General features: G+C 38.1%; 2 protein-coding genes across 2 annotated transcripts; both read right to left on the bottom strand.

Annotated features, from left to right (window-relative positions):
• Nucleotides 1–1,339: 1,339 nt before the first annotated feature.
• LOC142173625 (uncharacterized) lies at nucleotides 1,340–2,116 on the bottom strand. Its single transcript, XM_075239250.1, has one exon. The coding sequence runs from the start codon at nucleotides 2,114–2,116 to the stop codon at nucleotides 1,340–1,342; it is 777 nt and encodes a 258-aa protein (XP_075095351.1).
• A 9,218-nt stretch (nucleotides 2,117–11,334) lies between these two features.
• LOC107788810 (ATP-dependent helicase BRM) lies at nucleotides 11,335–22,982 on the bottom strand. The gene is made up of 14 exons (XM_016610535.2): nucleotides 22,283–22,982; nucleotides 19,756–21,087; nucleotides 18,315–19,643; nucleotides 17,862–17,974; nucleotides 17,454–17,541; nucleotides 17,245–17,331; nucleotides 16,903–16,995; nucleotides 16,743–16,826; nucleotides 16,455–16,658; nucleotides 15,601–15,843; nucleotides 13,975–15,528; nucleotides 13,352–13,879; nucleotides 12,424–12,675; nucleotides 11,335–12,156 (listed from the first exon to the last, which is right to left on the bottom strand). The coding sequence occupies exons 1-14, from the start codon at nucleotides 22,451–22,453 to the stop codon at nucleotides 11,518–11,520; spliced, it is 6,717 nt and encodes a 2,238-aa protein (XP_016466021.2). The 5' UTR covers nucleotides 22,454–22,982; the 3' UTR covers nucleotides 11,335–11,517.
• Nucleotides 22,983–25,014: the final 2,032 nt, after the last annotated feature.

The raw sequence follows: 25,014 nt of genomic DNA, 5'->3' as shown, positions 1-25,014 counted from the left end.
AAGGAATAACCAGAAAGGATTAGGAATGATGCATATTAACTCTAAGGAAACTTACAACCACTGAAAGGAAATTCAAACTCAGATAACAAACTGATACTCCTTCAGTTATGTGTCCTACCTTAGCCATGTTACCACACAAAATCTGACAACCTCTTATTGGGCTGTTTTGGTATTCGGCTTCTTCTAAGCACAACCCCAGGCTGAATTGCATTGACATCCTGTTGGTCATCAGAGCTCATAGCAGGGTCCATACATGAGTCCATAACAATAACATGGGTTAACAGGCGGCGTTTTAAACGATGTATAACATCAGTTGGAGGTTTGCATAGTAAAGCTTCAAGAGATTCGTCCTTGTATATTTCGAGACAAGATATTTGAAAACATTCAGGAGAAACCATACCAGGAGACTTGCCAATAACAAACCTCTGAAACTTTCCAACGGAGTGATCATAAGAATAAATAGGAATGAAAGAATCATTAGCTTTAGGATTAGCCAGCAGTATCTCACCTGTTGGAAGTTTGCCAAAACTGCACCAGCTTTCCCTGTTACATCTAACCAGTTCTTCAGGTAAGGTAATGGAATGGTTGATCCACCTACTGCATTGTCCATCTTTAAGTTCCCATAGTTTCAATTCCCTCGGTTTCCATGGTTTGGTAGTGGCCGGAAAATATTCCAGACATCCCACGGCCAAACATCCGCTGAACTGCATCAATCTGACTAGTTCAACAGTTATTAGACGAGTAGCTGCAAAATCTGCTGGAAGGAAGATGTTACCAAACTTATTCTCATTCAGGTAGAATGCAGATATATAAACTTCCATTTTTTTCCCTAGGAAGCGTGTATACAGAATTAAATCAATACAAATACTTTGCGGGGGCAATAACTCTAGATTTACTTGAACATCCATCACCCTATTCCACGAGCTATTTGTCATGTCCACTCCTATGGTAAGAATCTCTGCTATAACAAGAGGTAATCTGTTATTGCAGTAACTAAGGCTCAGCAGCTTGTACGAGCCACTTATGGGATCAAATCCAAAATGGAAACGAGTTGATCCAACATTGCAGTAAAACCGTGTAAAAAATATGCAAGTAGCAAGAAGGTTGAAAATAGGATTGAAAAACTGTCTCTGAAATTTTATTAATCATAGGTCTTTAAATAGCCAAATAAATAAAGTAGTAGATTCCTCCTACAACTAAATTACTAAACTCTTACTATAATTAAAATTTTGAATCTTCTAGCAGACTCCTCCTAAAACTAAACAACTAATTATTCTAGAAAACAGTAGCAGTAACAGATGCAAAATCCAACACTCCTCCTTGCTTCTGTTGCTGCAGTCTAAAGAAGGTCATCCTGAATTCCTTCTTCTGCTATTAGTGCTTGTGCATGAGCATCTTTGAACTTGCACACTTTTGTAACATGACCTTTTTGTTTGCAATTACGACATAATGCATCAAGTCTCCACCAACAAAATTTTTCTAAGTGTGTTTTCTTTTTGCAATATTTGCAATAAGGATAATCAACTTTTTCTTTTTGGTGTTTCGCATAAAAAATACCCTCAGTAACTTTGTCTTGTCTGAAGGCCCTTATTTGCTCTTGTGCTTGAAGAGCACTTATTAATTCTGCAACAGAAATGGTAGAGAGATCTTTAGACTCTTCCAGAAAGGAAATTTTGGATTCAAATCTCTCAGGAATTGTTACAAGAATTTTTTCAACTATCCTGTCATCTTTGAAATCCTCGTCAAGTAACCTGATTTTATTGACAATTAAAGAAATTCGGTCAGAAGACTTAGCGATGGTCTCATCATCTTGCATTCTAAGAGATTCAAAATCTCTTTTCAAATTTAAAATCTGATTTTGTCTGCCTCGTTCACTTCCTTGATACTCCTGTTTGAGTGTTTCCCAAACTTCTTTTACTGTCTCACATGCAATGATTTTAGAGAAGATTGAATCTGCAACTGAATTTTGAATTATAGTTTTGGCTTTGTATTTTTTGGTTTTCTCATCTGAATGAGCTTTGATTTGGGCAAGGGTAGGATTTGCAGGAAGTGGTTGTATAAGTTTGTCTTCCGTTATAACTTCCCATAGATCATAAGTTTCAAGATAAGATTTCATTTTCACTGACCAAATCTGATAGTTTTCACCAGTGAAGGTTTATGGGGTATTCAAAGAGAGACCGTTGCTTGCCATTGTTAAAAATTTGGTTAAAATCGGTATGGGTAAAAATGCGTATGGTTTAAAAGTGGTTGAAATTGGTTGTTTTTCAGTGAACTCAGAGATCCATCAAGATCAATGGAGGCTCTGATACCACTGTTATGGATTTTAGAAAAAATATGCAAGCAGCAAGAAGGTTGAAAATAGGAAAAACTGTCTTTGAAATTTTATTAATCATAGGACTTTAAATAGCCAAATAAATAAAGTAGTAGACCTCTCCTATAACTAAATTACTAAACTCTTGCTATAATTAAAATTCTGAATCTTCTAACAGACTCGTCCTAAAACTAAACAACTAATTATTCTAGAAAACGGTAGCAGTAACAGATGCAAAATCCAACAAACTGAGGGAGTGAGAGCTCAATGGTTTCACCAGTGTACAAGTTGCAGAAAGAAAGGCTAAGAGATGGGGTACAGAAACATAACAGGCCATAAATGACTTGTGTGAATTTAATTGGTTTATCTTCTCCACATTCATAATCAATCCGCTCGATGAAAGTGTTAGTCCCGCCAATATTGCTCTATTTGTAAATAATAATTCTGGAAAATATAAGTTATCGTAATGAAACAGTAATTAATTCGAGCCCACTGAATTCACAGTGTTTCCTTAAGAAATTTAATCCCCTCCTAGTACCCAAGGTTATGGATTATTTCCTCCCAAGATAGAACGAATCACACACTGGTATAGCGGTACTTCAAACCCGAGTGTTTCAGCGAACACAAAGTTCGGTAGCAAATCACACTTACAGTTGCTTTGTTTGAAGTTAAAACAATGCAGAACAAATGAGTAGAAACTCAGAAAATCGTATGAAAATGCTGAGAGGAAGGAGTGCAATGTATAACCAAAGTTGAGCGTTTTCAGTTTTTGGTGTCTTTCTTCAACAGCTGCTGCACATATTTATAGCAGTCAGCTTTGAAGATGAACGACCCTCCACCCTCCATGGTGGAGCATGCACTAGCTTGTTTGTGAAGCAAGCACTTGGCCATGGTGGGAAGAGCATTAGGCGGCTGCTATTGCAGCTGGTAGTCAATATACGGATTGGAACATATCCGTTATAAATGCGGATAATTTTACGTTAATATTTACTATTAACAAATTAATTTGGTCCAAAAAATTAATCAATCAATCGATCATCTGACCAAATCCAAATCCAAATCCAAATCCAAATCCGAAGCCGAAGCCGAAGCCGAAGCCGAAGCCGAGCCGAGCAGAGTGAGTGACGACGACGACGACGGCGCGAGGCTTGCTTTCTTCTTAACTCTTTAAGAGCTACAAGAAGAGCAATTATATATATACCCACCAAAAATCTTTTCATCTTCCAATATAGGACAATGTCTCATTGTCAAGAGGGAAAAACTTAAAATTTTACTCAAAAATTTTATTTTCCCTCCATTTCCCATTCACCCTCATTTTAAGACTATTTCATCTTAAATAACAAAAACCTCAATAATCCCCCACATGAATGGGGAATGGCTATATCACGGAAGTATGCATGGAAAAACTGTGTGATATGCAAGCAAGGATTAATCGCATCTGGATAAGTAGGTTTCCCTTTGAACTTTCCGTAGTGAACTTATGTCGGATATACTCGGTCAATCGGTAGATTTGATATCTTTGAACCGTCGATCTTTGGTGTATACCTAGACAAACATAAGTCACACAATCAACCCTTAACCGTCTTTGGTTCTCATTGTTGTGTTCGTTTCAGCCATGAACACCGCCTGGTTTCATAAGTGCGTAGAGAACTGGCCTTACAAAGTTCTCCTTGAAGCGGCTAACACTTCACACTTACATAGGTGATTCCTAAACGTGTCATCCTGTAGATACACTATTTGATATACCCCGTATCAAATTTAGAAATCATTAAAAAGCCTTAATGTTTTATCCTTGGTACTGAACATTGTCTCATCACGAGAACGGACTAAAATTTTATTTGACAATGTTGAACCGTCATTAATGACTTTGTTTGATCTCCTTGAACCTAGATCTTGGGATCTCCAGTCTTTTAGGTAGAGTTACCGCCACAATGACTTGTTCTCGGCCATAGCCCCATTCCCCTTGATGATTTCTCAACTACCTCTCTAGTTAGACCTTTTGTAAGTGGATCCGACACATTATCACTTGACTTTACATAGTCAATCGTGATAATTCCTCTAGAGAGTAATTGCCTAACGGTTTTATGTCTTCGTCGTATATGACGAGATTTACCGTTATACATAACGCTCCCAGCCCTTCCAATTGTCACTTGACTATCACAATGTATGCATATTGGTGCCAACGGTTTGGGCCAAAATGGAATGTCTTCCAAGAAATTCCGGAGCCATTCAACTTCTTCACAGGCTTTATCTAAGGTTATGAATTCAGCCTCCATTGTAGAGCGGGCAATACATGTTTGTTTGGACGACTTCCAAGATACCTCTCCTTCACCAATAGTGAATACATATCCACTCGTGGACTTAGAATCAGTTGAACCGGTGATCCAATTTGCATCACAGTATCCCTCAATCACCGCAGGGAATTTACTGTAGTGCAAGTCAAAGTTCTGGGTATGTTCTAAATATCCCAAAACTCGTTTCATTGCCATCCAATGAGATTGGCCTGGATTGCTCGTATATCGACTCAGTTTACTTATAGCACAAGCTATATCTGGTCGTGTACAATTCATGATATACATTAAGCATCCCAACACACGAGCATAATCCAATTGTGATATGCTTTGGCCTTTATTCTTTGCTAATGCAAGATTCACGTCAATTGGAGTCTTTGCAACTTTAAAGCTCAAGTGCTTGAATTTTTCAAGTACTGTCTTAATATAATGAGATTGTGATAATGCCAGACCTTGAGGAGTCTTATGGATCTTAATTCCCAGAATTAAATCAGCAACTCCCAAGTCTTTCATATCAAACTTGCTATTGAGCATACGCTTAGTAGCATTTATGTTGGCAATGTCATTACTCATTATCAGCATATCATCCATATATAGGCAAACAATGACTATGTGATTTGGAACATTTTTAATCTACACACATTTATCACAGTCATTTATCTTAAAACCATTTGACAACATTGTTTGGTCAAATTTCGCATGCCATTGTTTGGGTGCTTGTTTCAGTCCGTAAAGAGACTTTACAAGTCTACATACCTTCTTTTCTTTACCTGGAACCACAAACCCTTCAGGTTGTTCCATGTAAATTTCTTTCTCCAACTCTCCATTTAAGAAGGCCGTCTTAACATCCATTTGATGAATTTCAAGACCATACACTGCAGCTAATGCTACTAACATTCGTATGGACGTAATTCTTGTAACTGGAGAGTATGTATCAAAGTAGTCTAGACCTTCTCGTTGTCTATACCCTTTGACTACGAGTCTTGCCTTGAATTTATCAATAGTGCCATCATTTTTTATTTTTCTCTTAAAAATCCATTTAGAACCCAAAGGTTTATTTCCAGGAGGAAGATCAACCAATTCTCATGTATGGTTGTTCAATATGAATTCTATTTCACTATTGACTGCCTCTTTCCAAAACAATGATTCCGAAGAAGTCATAGCTTCTTTAAATGTTTGAGGCTCATTCTCTAATAAGAAAGTCACAAAATATGGTCCAAATGAAGTAGAAGTTCTTTGACGTTTACTACGTCTTGGATCCTCCTGATTACATGTACTTTCTTTTGTTTCTTCCCGAGGTCGTTTAGATCCTTCACCAAACGACTCACATTCCTTTTTATACGGATATATATTTTCAAAGAACTCAGCATTATCTGATTCTATAACCGTATTATTATGAATGTCGGGATTTTCTGATTTATGAACCAGAAATCAATAACGGTTTTCGGTCCTATCTTTACCCTTTTGGGTTTAGGAACTTGCACTTTTGCCAAACACCCCCACACTTTAAAATAATTCAAGTTGGGCTTCCTTCCTTTCCATTTTTCATATGGAATGGATTGTGTTTTGCTATAGGGCACTCGATTTAATATTCGATTAGCCGTAAGAATGGCTTCCCCCCACAAGTTCTGTGGCAAACCAGAACTTATCAACAACGTGTTCATCATCTCCTTTAATGTGCGATTCTTTCTTTCCGCAATCCCATTAGATTGGGGCGTGTAAGGGGCTGTTGTTTGATGAATAATTTCATATTCTAAACATATTTCTTCAAAAGGAGATTCATATTCACCACCCCTATCACTTCTTATCATTTTTACTTTCTTGTTAAGTTGCATTTCAACTTCATTTTTGTATTGCCTGAATGCGTCTATTGCTTCATCTTTACTATTCAATAAGTAAATATAGCAATATCGAGTACCATCGTCAATAAAAGTTATGAAATACTTCTTTTCACCGCGAGATGGTATTGACTTCATGTCACAAATATCTGTGTGAATTAAGTCTAAAGGATTTGAATTCCTTTCAACTGACTTATAAGGATGTTTAACATACTTAGATTCCATACATATTTGACATTTTGATTTTTTGCATTCAAACTTAGGCAGTACTTCCAAGTATCATTTTCCGCAAGGTTTTATAATTGACATGACCCAAACATACATGCCATAAATTATTTGACTCAAGTAAGTAAGAAGAAGCTGAAATATTATTATTGTTTTCAACAACCATTACATTCAGATTGAAAAGACCATCGGTGAGGTAACTTTTTCCTACAAATATTTCATTCTTACTTATGACAACCTTGTCGGATACAAAAACGCACTTAAAACCGTGCTTAACAAGAAGTCCAGTAGAGACTAAATTCTTTCTCATTTCGGGAACATGAAGGACATTGTTCAAAGTCATGACCTTGCCAGAAGTCATTTTCAGAAATATCTTCCCATATCTTTCAACTTTTGTTATTGAAGCATTTCCCATATAAACTGTCTCTCTGGGTCCAGCAGGAGCATAAGTAGCAAAAGCTTCTCTAACTGCACAAACATGGCGAGTGGCTCCAGAATCAAACCACCACTGTTTAGGATTTCCCACCAAGTTACATTCAGAAATCATGGCACACAAGTTATCAACATCATCATGCTTTACTACTATGTTTGCTTGACCCCTTTTCTTGTCTTTCTTCGGAGCACGACACTCCGTAGATTTGTGTCCGATTTTTCCACAGTTGTAGCAGTTTCCACTGAACCGCTTCTTGCGTGGGTTGTATTTCGGAACAGAAGCCTTCTTCCTCTTTTTGTTATCTTCAACAATATTTGCTCCCATTATTGTTGAATTTCCACGGTCTCTCCTTTCACCAGCTTTATTGTCCTCTTCGATTCTCAACCGAACAATGAGATCTTCAAGGGACATTTCCTTTCGTTTGTGTTTCAAATAATTTTTGAAGTCCTTCTACAACGGAGGCAACTTCTCAATCATTGCTGCTACTTGGAATGCTTCATTGATGACAAGACCTTCAGCAAGTAGATCATGAATAATCACTTGCAATTCCTGGACTTGGGTAATAACAGACTTGCTATCTACCATTTTGTAGTCCAAAAATTTTGCGGCAAACGAATTTCTTCATCCCGGCATCTTCAGTTTTATATTTCTTTTCAAGCGCATTCCACAATTCTTTTGACGTCTCCACGCCACTGTATACATTATACAGATTATCATACAATCCGCTAAGAATATAATTCTTGCATAAAAAATCAGAATGCTTCCACACTTCAATCACGACAAAGCGTTTATTCTCTGGAGTTTTATCTGGCAGATCAAGAACATCTTCCTTGATAAACTTCTGTAGACATAACATAGTTAAGTAGAAGAACATCTTCTGCTGCCATCGCTTGAAATCAATCCCGGAAAATTTTTCGAGTTTTTCTGCCGGTGCCAACGCCGGTGTTCGGCTTGTCGATGCGTTGGCAGTCACCGTCGGAACAGCTTGGTTTTCGCTTTCGGTCGTCATTTTTTCTGTAAAAGAATGACACAAACAAACGTTTAATAAACGTTTTCAAACTGGAGTAAAAATCACGTAGATTTTAATCTCTAACAAAATGCCACGAAGGCTTTACTCTCCAAAACGGGAGTACACAAAACAACAAAGGTTTTAGTTTGCAGAATAATAAGAATAACACAAATACAGAAATAAATATTAAATTTCTTAAGATTGTTAGTCCCGCCAATATTACTGTATTTGTAAATAATAATTCTGGGAAATATAAGTTATCGTAATGAAATAGTAATTAATTCGAGCCCACTGAATTCACAGTGTTTCCTTAAGGAATTTAATCCCCTCCTAGTACCCAAGGTTATGGATTATTTCCTTCCAGGATAGAACGAATCATACACTGGTGTAGCGGTACTTCAAACCCCAGTGTTTCAGCGAACACAAAGTTCGGTAGCAAATCACACTTACAGTTGCTTTGTTTGAAGTTAAAACAATGCGTTTGAAGTTAAAACAATGCAGAACAAAGGAGTAGAAACTCAGAAAATCGTATGGAAATACTGAGAGGAAGGAGTGCAATGTATAGCCAAAGTTGAGCGTTTTCAGTTTCTGGTGTCTTTCTTCAACAGCTGCTGCACATATTTATAGCAGTCAGCTTTGAAGATGAACGACCCTCCACCCTCCATGGTGGAGCATGCACTAGCTTGTTTGTGGAGCAAGCACTTGGCCATGGTGGGAAGAGCATTAGGCGGCTGCTATTGCAGCTGGTGGTCAATACACGGATTGGAACATATCCGTTACAAATGCGGATAATCTTACGTTAATATTTACTATTAACAAATAAATTTGGTCCCACCAAAAATCTTTTCCTCTTCCAATATGGGACAATGTCTCATTGTCAAGAGGGGAAAACTTAAAATTTTACTCAAAAATTTTATTTTTCCTCCATTTCCCATTCACCCTCATTTTAAGACTATTTCATCTTAAATAACAAAAACCTCAACAGAAAGGAGGTTCACCTTCCCACCCAATGGTCTTCTCCTCAGGGAAGAGCCTTGCTTGCAACAAGCGCGATCTAAAAGAATCCGAAGACACAATGGAGATGACAATGCTCAAGTTGCGAACGTGATGCAGTTTCATGAATTCGGGGTCAGAGATGATTGAGTACCAGGTCTTGGAGATGCACTTACATCGATATAGAGACTTCAATGGCAGCCATAACAGAACCTCAAGTACCATTGCTTCAGGTAATCCCTCTAGCAACAATTGAGCTGCAATAGATGCCAATTTCTTTGCCATTGCTCGCACGACTCCTTGCCGAGAGTCTTTCAGAAATAGTCTGTCTTCCCTAGGGTAGAGATAAGGTCTGCGTACACACTATCCCCGGACCTCACTTATGATATTTCACTTAGTTTGTTATTGTTGTTGTTGTTATTTGCTCGCAGGACTTCTAGGGATTTCTCCTACAAGTGGATGCAAAAATTAAAACACTTATCTTGATACATAAAAATATGATTTTTTTTTCCTCCATTGCAACATTTTGAGAATAGCCTTATAATGAATAGGGTATAACCTAATAAAACATCCATCTCAATACCATCTAGAACGAAAAAAGTGAGAAATTAAAGTCAGTGTTCTTAAAAGCAAAAAGCGAAAAATAAAAAGGCAACATTCCTCCTGGGCACACTTGTTTGAAGTAAAACACACAATTTACAGAAAATGCAAAATTTACAGGATAAATAGGATAGTACTTATAACACCAAAATTACGATTAACTTCATTAGTTTCAACATCAAATAAACAACAATGACAAAGTAATCCTAACACTCAAATTCAATATCATTCAGATATACTGTTTAAAGGTCCATGGACAGAAATTTCCAAAAGGAAAATTGGCTTTCAATTTTCAAAGAATCAACCATACGAAAGAATTCTTATTTAATTTCTTTAGGAACTGTACTGATATTTGGCATCACTTGCAAATGTCATATATTTATTTTCCTAACAAACAAAGAATTCGAGGATAAACAGAAAATGGATCTCCGTTACCTCCTCTTTATTTTTCTTTTCAACTTCTAAACTCACATCCAAAGAAGCGATTGCTTATTCATTGTTCGAAGTGCATGCTTTTTTTGAAGTCGAAGACACTGATAAAAATATTCAAGGTTTATTTTTATAATTTTAACCATTGAGTTTTAGTGATAACATGAACTTGACACCTTATACATACTCACAGTAGTAAAAGTTTTAAACCATAAGTCCCACACAATGTATATTTATCCCTTTATCTCCCAAAACCCAAAAGATAGAAGCAACACTGAAGCTGGCAACTCTTTTTCTTTTCAAGTTTCATTGGTAAATAAACAAACAGAAGAGTTAAGGAAAGAGAGGGGGGGGGGGGAAAATGTGGCACAGCGAAACAGACGCCGGTGAAATGCGACCCGCGTTTATTCGTACGGACAGAATCCCATTCGCTTGAATTTGTCTACATTTGTTTAATACTAGTATTATTTACTAAATTAAATAACCCTTTTAATTACATCTTTGAAATATTTTCTTAACATTTCTTATAATAAAAGTTTTCGCTAATTTACTAATTTTTTAAAATTTTATTTTCCACGATTCCTGTTAAAATCTACTAATAATCATAGTTTACTAAATATTCGATATGCTTATTTTTTGACAAGCTTAGAGGACCATAAGTATATATTTAAGAAATTATTTTGAACTTACCCCAGAACGTGAGGAAGCATTTTTGTCATTTTCTCTAGTAAACTATATGTCCCCTTTTATTTCAGACTTGAACATTTCTTGTGGAGAAAATATCACTTTAGCCTTCAAACATATATGTGTAATTCATTTTCTGGTGTTGGTTACCATTTGCTAGGATAAGTGCCTAGTAACTGTGCTCGCCAATTCATAAAATGCAAGTATGCTGTCAACCTCTGTTAGCCTAACTTCTAAACCGACAAAAAGAAAATGTCAAGAGTAGCACAAAAATGCTACATCTCATAGCAATATCAAAGAGAGCACGGTATTAGCGAAGAGACAAAATGCAGACAAATACGGCTTAGTTTATTGAGAATTGATTTTGATAAAGAAACGAAAAAAGAGGATGCAGGTAAATAGGCGAGCACCTTTTGGCAGTTTTCCATAATCTAGCACTCAACTGTTTCTAAAAAAATAGAAAAAGAAAAGAGGAGGAACAAGAAGAAAAAGAAAAATCTCAGACAAGCAGTTGCCAGTGGTGGACAGTAAGAAGCCTATCTTCAATAGCATATTTATCATACAAGTGAGGCTGGGGATGGAATGGAGGAAGTACACAGCTCAGGAGGTATGAAAATCAGAAGGGCCGGTTATTCACAGCACCTCAATAGAGTATCATCAGCTATTACTTGTTGCATTACATTGTACACCTTTAACAACTATAATCATAAATGACTTTGCCGCCTTCTTGCAGAATCTGATCTCAGCCTCTTCACAGGGTTTGCCCAGCCAACAGAGCTGTTGCTACCACTGCCATTCAACTGATTTTGGGGTGGTGGTGTCTGCTGGTTTAACCTTCCCCCCTCCTTCACAGTTGGGAGCGAGCCTGGACTTCTGATACTGCGGGGGACACTAGGTGGTGAGACAGGACCAGCAGAACTACTCCCAGGTTTCATACCCAACTTCTCTCTATCTTTTCTCTTCTTCTTGCAAATAACAAGCTCCCCCGGATGAGTGAACGAGCGCGAATCATCCTGTTGGCTAAGCTCCCGGCCGCTGCTACCACCAAATCTTGTTTCTCTTTGAGCCGTATGATTCTTAGCCTTGGCATCTTCACCGGCATGGAGTGCTCCACGTGTCTTTGGTTTCTGTAGCGGGCTAGGGTCAGGTTCCATTTCATTTATCAGTTTATGTCTCTTGTTCTGACCTACAGGCATCTGCCTTGAAGATGCGCCGGGTGTAGTACTAGCTGCAGGTCCAGCAAAAGAGATAGAATTCCTTGCTTCTCGAAAGTCGGTCTCTGGAAATTCTATCTTCAAGATGTCAAAGAAAAGATCATGCACTTTCCTTGCTTCAGATCTCACCTGTAATGGTAGCGAAATTTCAGAAATTGAAGTAAAAGAACATGGGGGGAGCTGGGTATGAGCATGACGTGATGACCAATAGACCACTCAATCTGGTTTTTTCACTGGTCGACTCATGTTCGTTTATACATTATTCTTATTTGATGAGTTACATAAATATCAGGAAAACAGGACTGGCAGTCTTTTCTGGATATCAGTATGAAAGCATGGCAATAGTGAGGAGTATAATAAGCTGAATCAGTTCAGATCTTAAGTATCATTGCATACCTCATGCGAGAAACCAAAGTATTGCACTGCGCGTTTTAACATCAGCTGCACATCAGACACAAATTCGAGCACTCCACTGTACTCAGACTCATCAACACGCATATCAATTGTCTGTAAACCAAATGCACTATCGTCAGCCCCACCTATGCAATCAGAACTTTCAATTCTGTTCCACAGACCATGTAGCAGTGGAATTATTTGATGGCCACCCTTCTCTATTTTCTTTTGGAGCTTGATAGTGACAGTCTTGCACTGCAATAGAAAGAAAAATCATGCACAAGATCAGGAGTAATATCTACAATCAGGAGAGAGAAAGATTGACACACAGAGCCCTGAGTAATTGTATCTTTTTTATGCAAGCAGATACAAAATGAAACCCAACTTGCTTGGGGTTGAGGCGTAGTTGTTGACTATAAGTAGTAACACTACTCTGAACCAGCTGGACAGATTGTGTTCAAGTACATTAAAGGCAGTCACCCGACCATAATTTCTGATTAAAATCAAATAGTCCTAGCCTGATCAACATATATTAGTCAAAGCTGTAGCAACATGAAATACTCAGACAAAACATAGGAAAACTGATGATTGAGAGGTCATTCTGATGAAAGCTGGAAACCAAAATAATAAATACAGTATAAACTTTAAACTAGAAAAGCATACAATACAAGACAATTAGGCCTCAATCCCAATCTAACTGCAGTCAGCTATAGGAATCTTCTGTATCTGTTCCGCTCTAATACAAGACACTCATTTGAACAAGAGAATTTAAGTCCAGGTACTTGTATTAAAAAAAAAAGCTATAACAAAATGTGCTACACAAAACCGATTCCTTCTCCCAAACTCCAGTAGAGATGCAGTATCAAGAAATTAATGCAATAAAAAGGAGTTTCAATTTAACAGTTGAATACTACTTTTTAAGTGTTTTTACCTTTCTTTGAATGACCTCAGACATCTTACTCCCTCCACTATAAGTCCCGCTGGGCTTATTATCCCAACTTTCTCTTGTGGGTTCAAAGGAATCATCAGGAGACAAGCAACTGACTTTTCCAGGTTTTCCTGAACCATGAATCTTCACTGAATTAGAAGATTTCCTCGAGGGTATGCTTCGCTTACTCTTCAAGGATGCATCACCTTGACCATGCTTTAAAGCACTAGGCTCTGCATGCGCTTTGTGTCCACGATCATTTCTCACTTGAAGATCATATCTACAATCCCCTTGAAGTGCCATCTGAGAAGAATCTCCACGCTGCACAGCTGGCTTCTCAATGAGCGTCTCTTCTGGCCTTTCTGCAGCATGCCTTGGTCGAACCCTCAAACTGCGTTTCCTTTTTATTTTGGGCTGCAACACCTGTTCTTCTTCGCCTTCATCACGATCTTGGATCCAACTACCAGACAGCTGGAGATCCACATGTGAGTCTCCAGATACTGCAATTTCTCCTTCCTCTAATTCATCTGCCTGAAATTTAAAAAATGGAAATATGGAAGTCATTAGAAGTTATCAGTACTGGAGGTACACCTTTAAAGAAGGAACAAAGGGAATGAATTCCCCACCATCCGTTTGGCCCGAGAACCGGGCCTGGCATCTAATGCTGAAAGGGATCCAAACTTCTGCTGAGATGACACAGACGAGGATACTATTGGTATCGGTTTTTGGCTGTCTGAAGATGATCCTGATGAACCCACTTGTTGATCAGGTACAAGAGTCTTTATAGCACCTTGTGGACCTTGGTGGTATTCATATCTATCAGCATAACTTGGAACATCTTCTTCTGATTGGTCTTTGTTAACTGGTGTAACACCAACAGCACCACTAAATTCATCATCTTCGAATTCCCCAATTTCTCCTTCTTCATGGGCTGAATATCCGTTCCTCTCCTCAGAGCTTGCTTCAGAGAAGTCATCGTCCAGTTCTGTGTAAATAGGAACCTTCTTACTTTTGGGGCGCCCCCTTTTCTTCTCAGATTCAGGAGCTCCACTGGAGTCCATGCCAGTACCACTACTAAATAAGACATTCTTTGAGGGCTTTTTTGCTAAATTGGCAATGGCCCCATTAACTTCCTTACTGGTAGCACGAAGCCACTTTGGAACCTGGTCATATCTAGTCATCTCCTCTTCCCAATCAAATTCTTCATCCATTTGATCAAATTGTTCTACCTCTTCTTCACTCCTAGCAATCATGCGATTTACCTCCTGAAGAGAGGGAACATCATGAAGTGTCTCTTGATATCTCTCCTCGTCATGTAATAACGTTTCTAAAGTCAAACGCCGCTCTTCATGTGTAGTCCTTTGGTCAAAACGCCCAGCATTTATAACTTCATCAGCCATGTCAATCTTATACTGTTGAATATTATTCCGAATGAGACTCTCAATAGATCCCATATACCGGTCCTTGCCTGCGAGGTCATCATCAGAATCAACTGCACCTCCAGCACGGAATTCATCCTCTTTCTGATGACTTGCAATTTTGTCAACAACTGCCTCCATGTATATGACTTTCACTTCTCTTTTCTGTCCTATACGATGGGCTCTAGCAACTGCCTGTTCCTCATTTTTGGGGTTTGGATCAGGATCATAGATGATCACAGTGTCAGCAGTCTGAAGATTCAATCCACGCCCAGCAGCACGAATGCTTAGCAAGAAGATAAAGCAATCAGTATCTGGACTATTAAAATCCACAATAGCTGATTCACGATCCTCTAAGCTCGTTGTCCCGTCAATTCTTCTGTAGACGAGTCGTCGCCACTGCAAATACTCCTCCACGATATCAAGCAGCTTTGTCATGGTACTGAAAAGCAGCACCCTGTGCCCTGTTCTTTGAAGTTTAATTAAGATCCGATCAAGAATCCACAATTTACCACATGATTTAACAAGAAAGTCCTTTGTAACATTGAGATATGGATAGTTAAGCAAAGGATGGTTGCAAGCTTTTCGAAGCTCCATACATCTATTATTTAAAACTTTATATGTTTTAGGCTGGTAATTTGGATTTTTTTCAGCCCTTCGCTCCTCATCTTCAGGGTCAACTCTAAGTGAACCAGTAGACTTGATCCAGTCGTAAACAGCACTCTGAAAAGCTGACATCCTGCATCTTAAGACAACTGAGACCTGCAGTTGAAGTTATAATTAGAGAGTTTCTACATCACAGTTTTGAAACCAAGGACAACCATGAAGGTATACCTTGGGTGGAAGTGAACCTTCAACATCTTCAACACGACGCCTGAGCATGAAAGGCTCGAGAATTTGGTGAAGTCGATGGATAATAATGACCTTCTTCTCAGTCTCAAGCCAGTCATCCTCAGCATTGTGTGTCGGACCTTCTTTTTGAAACGGCTTGGAGAACCAATCATGAAATGCTTTGCGATTATCAAATACTTCTGGAAGCAGTAGATTTAGAAGTGACCATAGTTCCTTCAAATCATTCTGCATCAAACACATTTAAACAAATTCTCTTATGCTAATTCATGTGCTAAGGAAGTTAAGACAAGAATGGATAAGTAAGAAAGAGTTAATGTGGTTAAAAGAAAAATAAGCACCCAGTTGCAACCAGCGAGCCATGCTTAAGAGCATTTGGCAAAAAAACTCGAGCCACAGACAGAACTGCGAAGATTCATTTTTATTGTCTATGTAACTTTTTTTTAATTGTCTATGTAACTCTGCTTAGGCACTACTAATACAAGACACTTAAAACCTCATGCAGGGATTTTCCCTTTAGCTGTACAAAGTTCACAATGATGGATTGTGATTGTAAGCAAAGATATCTTGCCGAACCACAATTTTCCTTGTTAAAACCAATTAAATTTCAATGGATCAGCATGCAACTAAATTCAAAAGATATATCATTCTATATGTGCAAGTTTTAAGACAATTGAGCAACTGCGCTCAGTCTTGAATAGTTTTGTTTGTAGCATCCTACACTAGCATAAGCCTAGTTAAAGGTAGGACATACGCAATAAGCTTATTGCAATAACGCAGATCCAAACATAAGCAGAGTAATGTAGATCTGAACATAAGCAATGATAGACACAACACACCTGCAATGGTGTCCCCGTGAGAAGCAAACGCCTTTGGCATCGATATCTGTCAAGATCACGAGCAAGAACTGATTCTCTGTCCTTCATACGTTGTGCTTCATCAATTATTATATACTTCCAATCGACTTTTGAAAGTTTAGAACGATCATACATGATGAACTCGTACGTAGTGACGAGAACATTAAATTTCATCGCACAAACTTCCTACAAGATGTTGAAGCATATAGAACCTTCAATACCAAGTTCAACAACATAAGTCAGTTAAATTTCAGCATGAATGCACCATACCTGTGAAAATAACTTGGATCTTTGATCCTTCCCACCAACATAGAAGATGCAGGACACAGATGGAAGCCAATTGAGAAACTCACTCTGGAAATGTAAAATGAGTAAGTACAAAGGGAAACCAGAAAGACACTCACACTATCAACAGCAATTGATTACCAACCTTCCAATTAACTAGAACGGCATTTGGCACAATTATAAGATGTGGTCCATAGTTTTGTTTGAATTCCATCAAGTAAGCAATTAATGCCATAACCTGTTGAGACAGAAAGAGAACACAAACAAGAAGCATATCACTAAAGCACAAGTTATGATCATCTGGTAAAAAATGTAATACCCTGAAGATGTTGTAATCATATGAATTCTCTCTGCTTTAAATTTAGCATGCTGTTTGATAATGTTCATCTTTTTATTCACACTTTTGACCCACTTATAGTAAGAAAGATCCCACTCAAAACATATTCAGAGTAAAGCAGGACACTAAATTGGATGAAAGAGCATTCACCTGCACAGTCTTCCCCAGACCCATCTCATCAGCCAAAATACCATTTAGCTTATTATTATACAAAGAAAGCATCCACTGCAACCCCACCTGTAACATTTGAATACAAAAATTTTATCTCACGTAAAAGCACAAAATGAGATACTGAAATTAAGAAAATGAAAATGTAAGAAGTCTAATCATTTCTGCATGTATTGAAGTTTGCAACGTACCAGCTGATAGTCTCGCAAAGTTCCAGCTCGTAACATAGAAGGCTGCCTAATAACCCTTTCATTCACAGCATGGGCAAGATGGTAATACCTGAAGACATGAAAAAGAGTACAGAGTTGAGTTGAGATAACCTAATGGCAGCTAAACAATGACACCGCATAACATGCTAAAGACAGGTGTAGTCAGTTAAGATAAGTGACAGCTGTCCTAGATGTAAACAACCACAATGTCGATGACAATCTGGATGGACCAGATAACCAAATCTCCTCCACATGAGTTAGAACTGCTCGGTTAATATTCAAGAGCAAACTGAACTTATCAACAAGAAATCATTGACTGCCGAACAGAACTTCTCACGTGTAGAAATGTCCCAAAATGCCAAGGTGTACTAAGGAAAGAAAATGAATTACTTGTTAACTGATGAACCATTTCTGGGTGCATTCATTTCAGAGAAACGATTCCTTATCATGACTTCCTCCCGAGCACAGGCTGCCGCAGATCTTACTTCTTCTTCAGAGAGGCCCTGTTATCACGGAAAAAAATGAAAGAACGCAAATAAAATATAATCACCAACTAGGGATGGAAAAAGTTTATCAAACAAATCCAGTACAACGGGAGGTCCATTTGTTCCAATTAAGAGGGCATAGTTGCAAGACAAGCTTTGGTATGATTTTTTTTTGCTCATAATATATATAAATATGTATATGAGATACCAAAAGTGGAAAAGGCATCTGGTCACTTCTGCATTGCCCTATGATTAACCATAAAATTGCACCAACGACATTTTCCCTAAATTTAGCAATTTGTAACTCATGCATAGCAACTTAAGATAGTGCCTGCACAAGGCAGGGCAAGAGAAGTACCTGTGCTCGTGCAGCAGCTGCAGCAGCATTTGCAGACTCCTCAACCTCCTGTTGATTTTTTGTCGCTGTAATTTTACTTCCCAATTTATGAAGATACTCTTCTGTCTGACTCAAAAATGATGAGAGAACAGCATATCTCTCTGAAGCATCACCGGGAATGTTGGTCTGCTGCTCTAGCAACATCTCCCTGTATCTCTCAACATCATTATTCTTCAATGCCTCCATTCTTTCATTCCGATTATCATCCTTTTTCTTTGAGAACTCCCTCAACATTCTCTCATGGTACTTAGCCACTCCCCTATTGCGTGCAGTTCGAGCATCACGTATTGCCCAATGAGCCTCAAGAAGCTTCTTACGCCATTGAAAAATAGATTTTAATTGTTTTTCTCGGATAGCTCTCTGGGAGGCCTGCACTTGCCTAGCAAGGTCCTGACGCTGACGTTCGCATAGCCTTACAAATTTTCGGTATGGCCTATCAGGCATTGCCATTATTTCCTGCTGCTGTTGCTCAATCTCATCCCTCATGCGTGCCTGTATATCAGCAAGTCGGAGTTTCTTTTCTTCTATTTGCAATCTTAGAACAAGATCTGGTCTAATCCTTTTCCTCTCTAAATTAACAGCTAGGATATCACCAATCTTCTTTATACTTTCCTCCCTTTTTCTCTTGAGAATTTCTGAGCCTTCCTCCATTAGAAGATCCTTGATTTCATAAGCCAATGTTAAATTATTATTGTTGTTCATCATCATGGATGGTCCAAAAGCATCATGCTTTCGAGTGAAGACAGGAAAATCGAATAATGGTCCATGATACTTGCGAGCTGGACCGGTATCTTTTTGTTGAGTGACACTAGACTGCATAGGTTTTTTTGCCTGAGTTGCATCAGAACCAGTAGCTTGTGATGCAACAGATTTACCCCTATCTGGTGCAATATCACCTCTACTAGGAGTATTCTGAATAGCATGTTCAGCATCCTGGTCAGATTTACTAGCATGTCCCATGATTGGCTGCTCTTCTTTTCCAGGAAGAACCACTGATGCAGTCTCCTTTGTCTCAGTTGCGCTACGTGGCACAACTATGGTTGAGGCAGCTGTACTCTCATCTCCTGTGACCTCCTCCTTTGAACCATTCAGTCCATCAGATGATGGTACTACAAGCTGGGGACCCTTCTCACTTGGTTCCGGGCGTCTTGAGTTATCTTCTGAGCTTTTTCCCGATGACTTCTCCTGATTCGATGTACCACCAGGAGGAAACGTTTGCTGCGTTTGCACGTCTAGAGGTGGTGGAATAATAGCTTGGAGTAACTCACGCGGTAATGTCCCATCTCCTTTCTACAAGCAAGAAAAAGCAGATCAAGATATATTTAATAATAACAGGTTTGAGTATTTTGAGCAAGGGGGAGCAAAGTATGTAAAACTGAGCAGAGTACACTAATGAACAAACCTTTAGACGTCTAAATGCAAGTATCTGGGCTTTAAGAACATGCAGTTGCTGCTTACTGAACCCCAGATGTTGTTTTTGCACTTGACGGACATTTCCACCCTGAGATGCAAGGGAATTCCCCAAATTCCCATCTGGAGAAGAAGCTGCAGAATGTGGTGAAGGTCGACTCAATTGCCTGCCATACTGCGTCTGCAAGGTTTCTTGGGCAGTTGAGGCAGGTTTAGGTGGGAAGGTGTTATCCACACCCTGGTTCGGGTTTATAGATGACTGTGGGTATTGCATGGGAGGCAATCCACTGCTAACCGTAATTGGTTGTCTAGAAGGCAAATTGTTCTCTCTACCTTGAGCAGAAAACTGCTGCTGGACTATATTATTTGAGTTATTAATTGAAGCGATGTTATGTGTCGCGCCGAGAGGACCAGTTGTAACAGTCTGCCTAGTTTTAGCAGAACTTGAGCCCGACACATCACTTGAAGAATGAGCATGGGGCGAGTTTTCGTTTGCAATTTGAGGTGATGAAACTTGCTGCTTTGGCGTATGACCTGATGAAGATTGAACAGGCACATTGCCATCAGGCACTTTCTGCTGGGCCATCATCATTCTGGACTGCATGAGCGGAATTAGCTGTGCCATAATGTTCGCATTTGCAGGTAGTGACAGATCAACATTACGTTCAAGTGCCAGAGCCTGCATTGCTTGCATCTGCGCAGCCATAGCAAGAGAGTTACTTGTCATGTTCGCCATGCTTTGCTGAGATGGTGGAGCCTGCATGGGCTTCGTAGCTACTGCTTGGCCAAGCAATGTTGGCTGGGAAGGAAGCTTCGGATCTGTTCTCTGATCGGCCATCAACTGCTGGCCCTGATCAGATTGTTTCTCACCACGAGAGAAATGTTCTGAGGATATCTTTGATGATGATGCCTGGGCCTGGTTTGATGCCTGCATGGCAACAAGTTCTTTCATATTAGCAATTCTAGGATCTTGGTCCTTTGCAGGAGGGCCAAACATTCCCATTTTCATTTGCTGCTGATGTTGCATCCCAAGAGCTGACTTTTGTTGGGCTGCCTGGTAAGCATACTGCAAGTATGCCTGTTGGACGGGATTCAGCATCTGTTGCTCAAAGCCCTGGCTCCTGTTCTGGCCATCTTCTCGAATGGTGGGAGAACCATGTTGTTGACCCAAATCAATATACCTCCTCGACTGCTGAGGCAGCTGCATGGATCCAGAAGGTCCAACAAAATTACCCCCACCTAACATTCCATGGGCATTGCCAGTCTGGAAGGCAAGAATAGCTTCATTTCCTTCAGGCCTTCTAAGGAACTGTTGTTGCAATGACTGCAAAATAAATATGCAAAAAATGATACGTCAAAGTTATTTTGTAAAATAAGGTGAGTGATTCAAATAAGACCTAAATTCTAGTGATCTTATCCTTGAAAATATGCCACTATGTTAAAACCCACATGAGTTTGAAAAGGCAGCTATCATGATTCAAGAAAGCAAGTCTTAACAATTTATTTGAAAGCATACCTAGTAAAATATTATTCCAGAAATAAAGAAGGAAAAACCATCTCTCCAGATATCAGAAATATTTCAGCAAATAAAGCATCAAAGTACATGGAAAATATTTTAGCTAGAAAGCAAACAAGACACTCGAGAAAACTGGTATAACTGACAAAGTTGATCAATCCTGCCACTCAAAAGCATGAAAGAGTTTCTAAGGACATTTGCAGCATCCTAAGCACATAATGGACAAAATTCTTCTAGGTTGATTGAGCTACATCTTATTTCGTCCTGTGCTGTAATTCGTCTTCTTCAGTTCACTTTGTAATAAATTTGTTTCCTATTAAGGATAATGAATTCAAACAAAGCTTTAGACATGAGGACAACTACTACTCCTTAGAGTTATCATTAAGGTAACAAATGTGGACAAAAAAGTATCATATGTATGGACGAAATAGAAGATTACATTCCATAATCTAAGCAATGACAGTTAATCTGGTAGGAGTTGAGAACATCATTGCAGTAAGAATCACATGGACTTTCAATACTGTTGGAAAAATAAATCTTTTGAACAGGTCAAGGTTAAAATCTTAAAGACCTGGCAAACAACATTCACTCGCTGGAACTCATCACTTCCACTTGCCACTTCAAGGTTAACAGTTTACCCATCGAGCACAGACCAAAATATACAGGGTTGATTCCTCAAAAAATGAAGTTGATAACTATAAAATCAACATGTGCTACTACATTTTACAGCACAAAAGATTTCTCTCCATCATGCCAAAGTTTTCAAAGCTTAAGTAGCTGTCACCTCAATACTACTTGAAACAAGAAAAAGAATGTCTTTCACATAGCAAGCAAATCATATCACTTCAAACCAAGTGCTGAAATTCAACAAAACCCAGTTCCAAAAAACAAACTTGAGGTCATTTCCAGAACCCACGTCCAAAATAGATAAATAAGGATCAATCCCACTTCAACAAAACAAAAATGCAATAAAATTTGGAAAAAAAAGGTTGTTAACCCTAACCTGGCGTTGTTGTTGCTGTTGATGTTGATGCAACTGCTGCTGCTGCTGCTGATCCAACCCCATATGAGAGGCAGAAGAAGATGATGAAGGAGAAGCTGAGGCTGATGCCGCCGTGCTCCGCCCATGTCCGGCGACACCACCCCCTTGCTGAGCTCCACCCCCTGACTGCATGCAGATTCACACACAGAAAAGACTATTTTCTCTCAAAATTGATGAAACCCACCTGAAATTTTCTTGATTAAAAGACAAAAAACTTAAAAAAAATTACAAAACCCCATCATCAAGAAAATGAGTAAAGAAAGTTTAATTTCAGTGGAAACCCCTGTAGTTTCCTAAAACCCACTTTCCGATCCCAACGTTCAAATCAACCACCCACCTACCCCCTTTAGCTCTGCACCTCTCTGTCCCACATAACTGTACTTATCTATATAAATTTGGCTTTTTTTCCTGTATGTATATAAATTCCCTATTTTCTTGATTTTAAAAAAAGGAGGCGAGAATTTTGCAGAGGTGAATGGTGAATTGATTTTTGGCGCGAATCTGTGAGCCAATGATAAGATCGGAAAAGTTGCCGGCGATCCTCCGAAGTTGCCGGAATCTCTCTCTATCTATTATTTATATATATGTGCTTCTGGGGTGTGTGTGAATTTTCACGCAGTTTGCATTTTCAGTCTAAGCCCTAACCAGCTGTTATTTCTATGTGGGGTTCTCCTTTTTGCTTTTTTAATTTATTTTTCCTTTTTCCTTTTTCCTTTTTTTTTTTTTTTTGGCCTTTTGCTCCTCGTCAATCGTCCCAAATAAAAATGACAAAGATTAGGTGACATTTCACATTCGTTTCAGTTTTTGTAAAATTGAGTTTTGGAAAGAGAAAAAAAAAAAAAAAATTGCAAAAATAAATCGTTTGATGCTGGAGTTTTGTGTATTTGCAAGATTTGGAAATTATAGTTTGAACACATACGTCAAAAGTTACTTATCTTTTTGCAGAAACAATATATCAAACAAACTCCATGTGTTAGATTCTAACACTTGTTGTATGTACTCCTATTACTTATGGATTATATTTTATATTTTAATATGTTTATTGCAAATTAGTTAACAATGTTATAAACTTTGCAATTACTTATTTATCATAGAGATTTATCAACATCTATCTTATAAGTGATTTGATTATGTAAATACTTTTACGCTGACCACCATTAATGTACAAAACTTAAACTTAAAAAAATTTAGTGCTTAATTAGTTATTCCCTCCGGTGCACAATAAGTGACTATTTTACCTTTGGCACACTCATTAAGGAAATACGAATTACTAGAGAGAAAAATATGTATTTACTAAATTAATCTTAATTAATTGTTACATTGACACATTGAAATATGTAATAAGGGCAAATTTTGAAAAAATAAATTAATTCCTTCTTGATTATGTAATGGACACTTATTTTTTATCAAAATAAAAAAATAAAATAGTCACTTATTGTAGACCGGAGTATTATAACATATTAGTTATCATTTCTACGAAGTTGTATTTATCATAAATTTATATGTATATAATTTATAATTGATATGATTGTATAAATATTACTATAGTTCATGCATCCAACTTAATTTCGTTTATTGTATTTTCTATTGTTTCTACTTCATGTATAGCCTATAGGCTATAGAGCTATTATGTGTACGTATAGATATTTATTGTCTTTTTGCACAACTACTTGCGTTTACCTTGGGTTAAGGATTGGTTATTTGACCTCAGAAAAGTGATATTTACGAGAATGCCCAGATTTTTGTAATCTTTGGGAATCTGATCACGTAATTAAGGAGCGGAGGGGTAATAACGTGCTGGCGGATAATTCCTATTTGGCTTTGCATTTACATTTATTTGCCAAAAAAATGCATTCTTCTGTCTCATGTTACACATTAAGCATTTAAGAAATATTAATTTTGACTTACGTATTAAAGGGTTAAATATATCTCTTGTTATACTTTGAGTCCAAATATACCTTTAGTCATTATATTATTGGTTCAAATATACTCCTCGTCTGTTAAGTTTATCCAAAGTGGACATTCAATCATACGTGACACTGATATTTGATGAGGCGGACGCCACGTGACATGCCATCTCAGCGCCCCTAACCTATTTTTCCCCTCCTTTCTATTTTTCTTCACCACTAAAATCTCCTTCCCCTCCACCACCATTGCTACCGTTACCGCCACCACAATATTGTATTCCAATATTGAAAGTAGCATTCAAGAATAACATATTGCACTAAATTTTAATTGCCTTTTCTTTAACCTTTGTGCTTTTTCCTTTTTTTCAAGTAATGGCATAATCTTTATCATAAGAAACAAAAACAAAATCTCTAAAACAACTTGGCATGCAAATGCAACCAATCGGCCACTGATACGGCGGAAAAGATCCACAAAATATTTGGAATGGACTTGCTTACCCAAAAAACAAATAGAGTTAAATTTATACATAGTTTTAAGGATACGTGGTATAATCTGACACAAATCGTAAGAGTAAAATGAAAATATCGAATATTGATTGCAAAGAATGAAAAATAAGCAAAGTTGGAAAGAAAATGATTTATGGATTAGACAAGAGTAATCAATCTATGAAGTTAAAAAAGGATAACTCTTCAATATATGAGTGTATGATATCTCAGTTACAATTTATGTCAAAAACTTGGTCCTTTCCAGAAATAATAACCAACCCCTTTATAGTGGAGGGATCC

This window comes from Nicotiana tabacum, chromosome 19 (genome assembly GCF_000715075.1).
Source record: "Nicotiana tabacum cultivar K326 chromosome 19, ASM71507v2, whole genome shotgun sequence".
Taxonomy (NCBI): Eukaryota; Viridiplantae; Streptophyta; class Magnoliopsida; order Solanales; family Solanaceae; genus Nicotiana; species Nicotiana tabacum.
The sequence above is the reverse complement of the archived record's forward strand: the minus strand, read 5'-3'. Positions and strand labels throughout refer to the sequence as shown.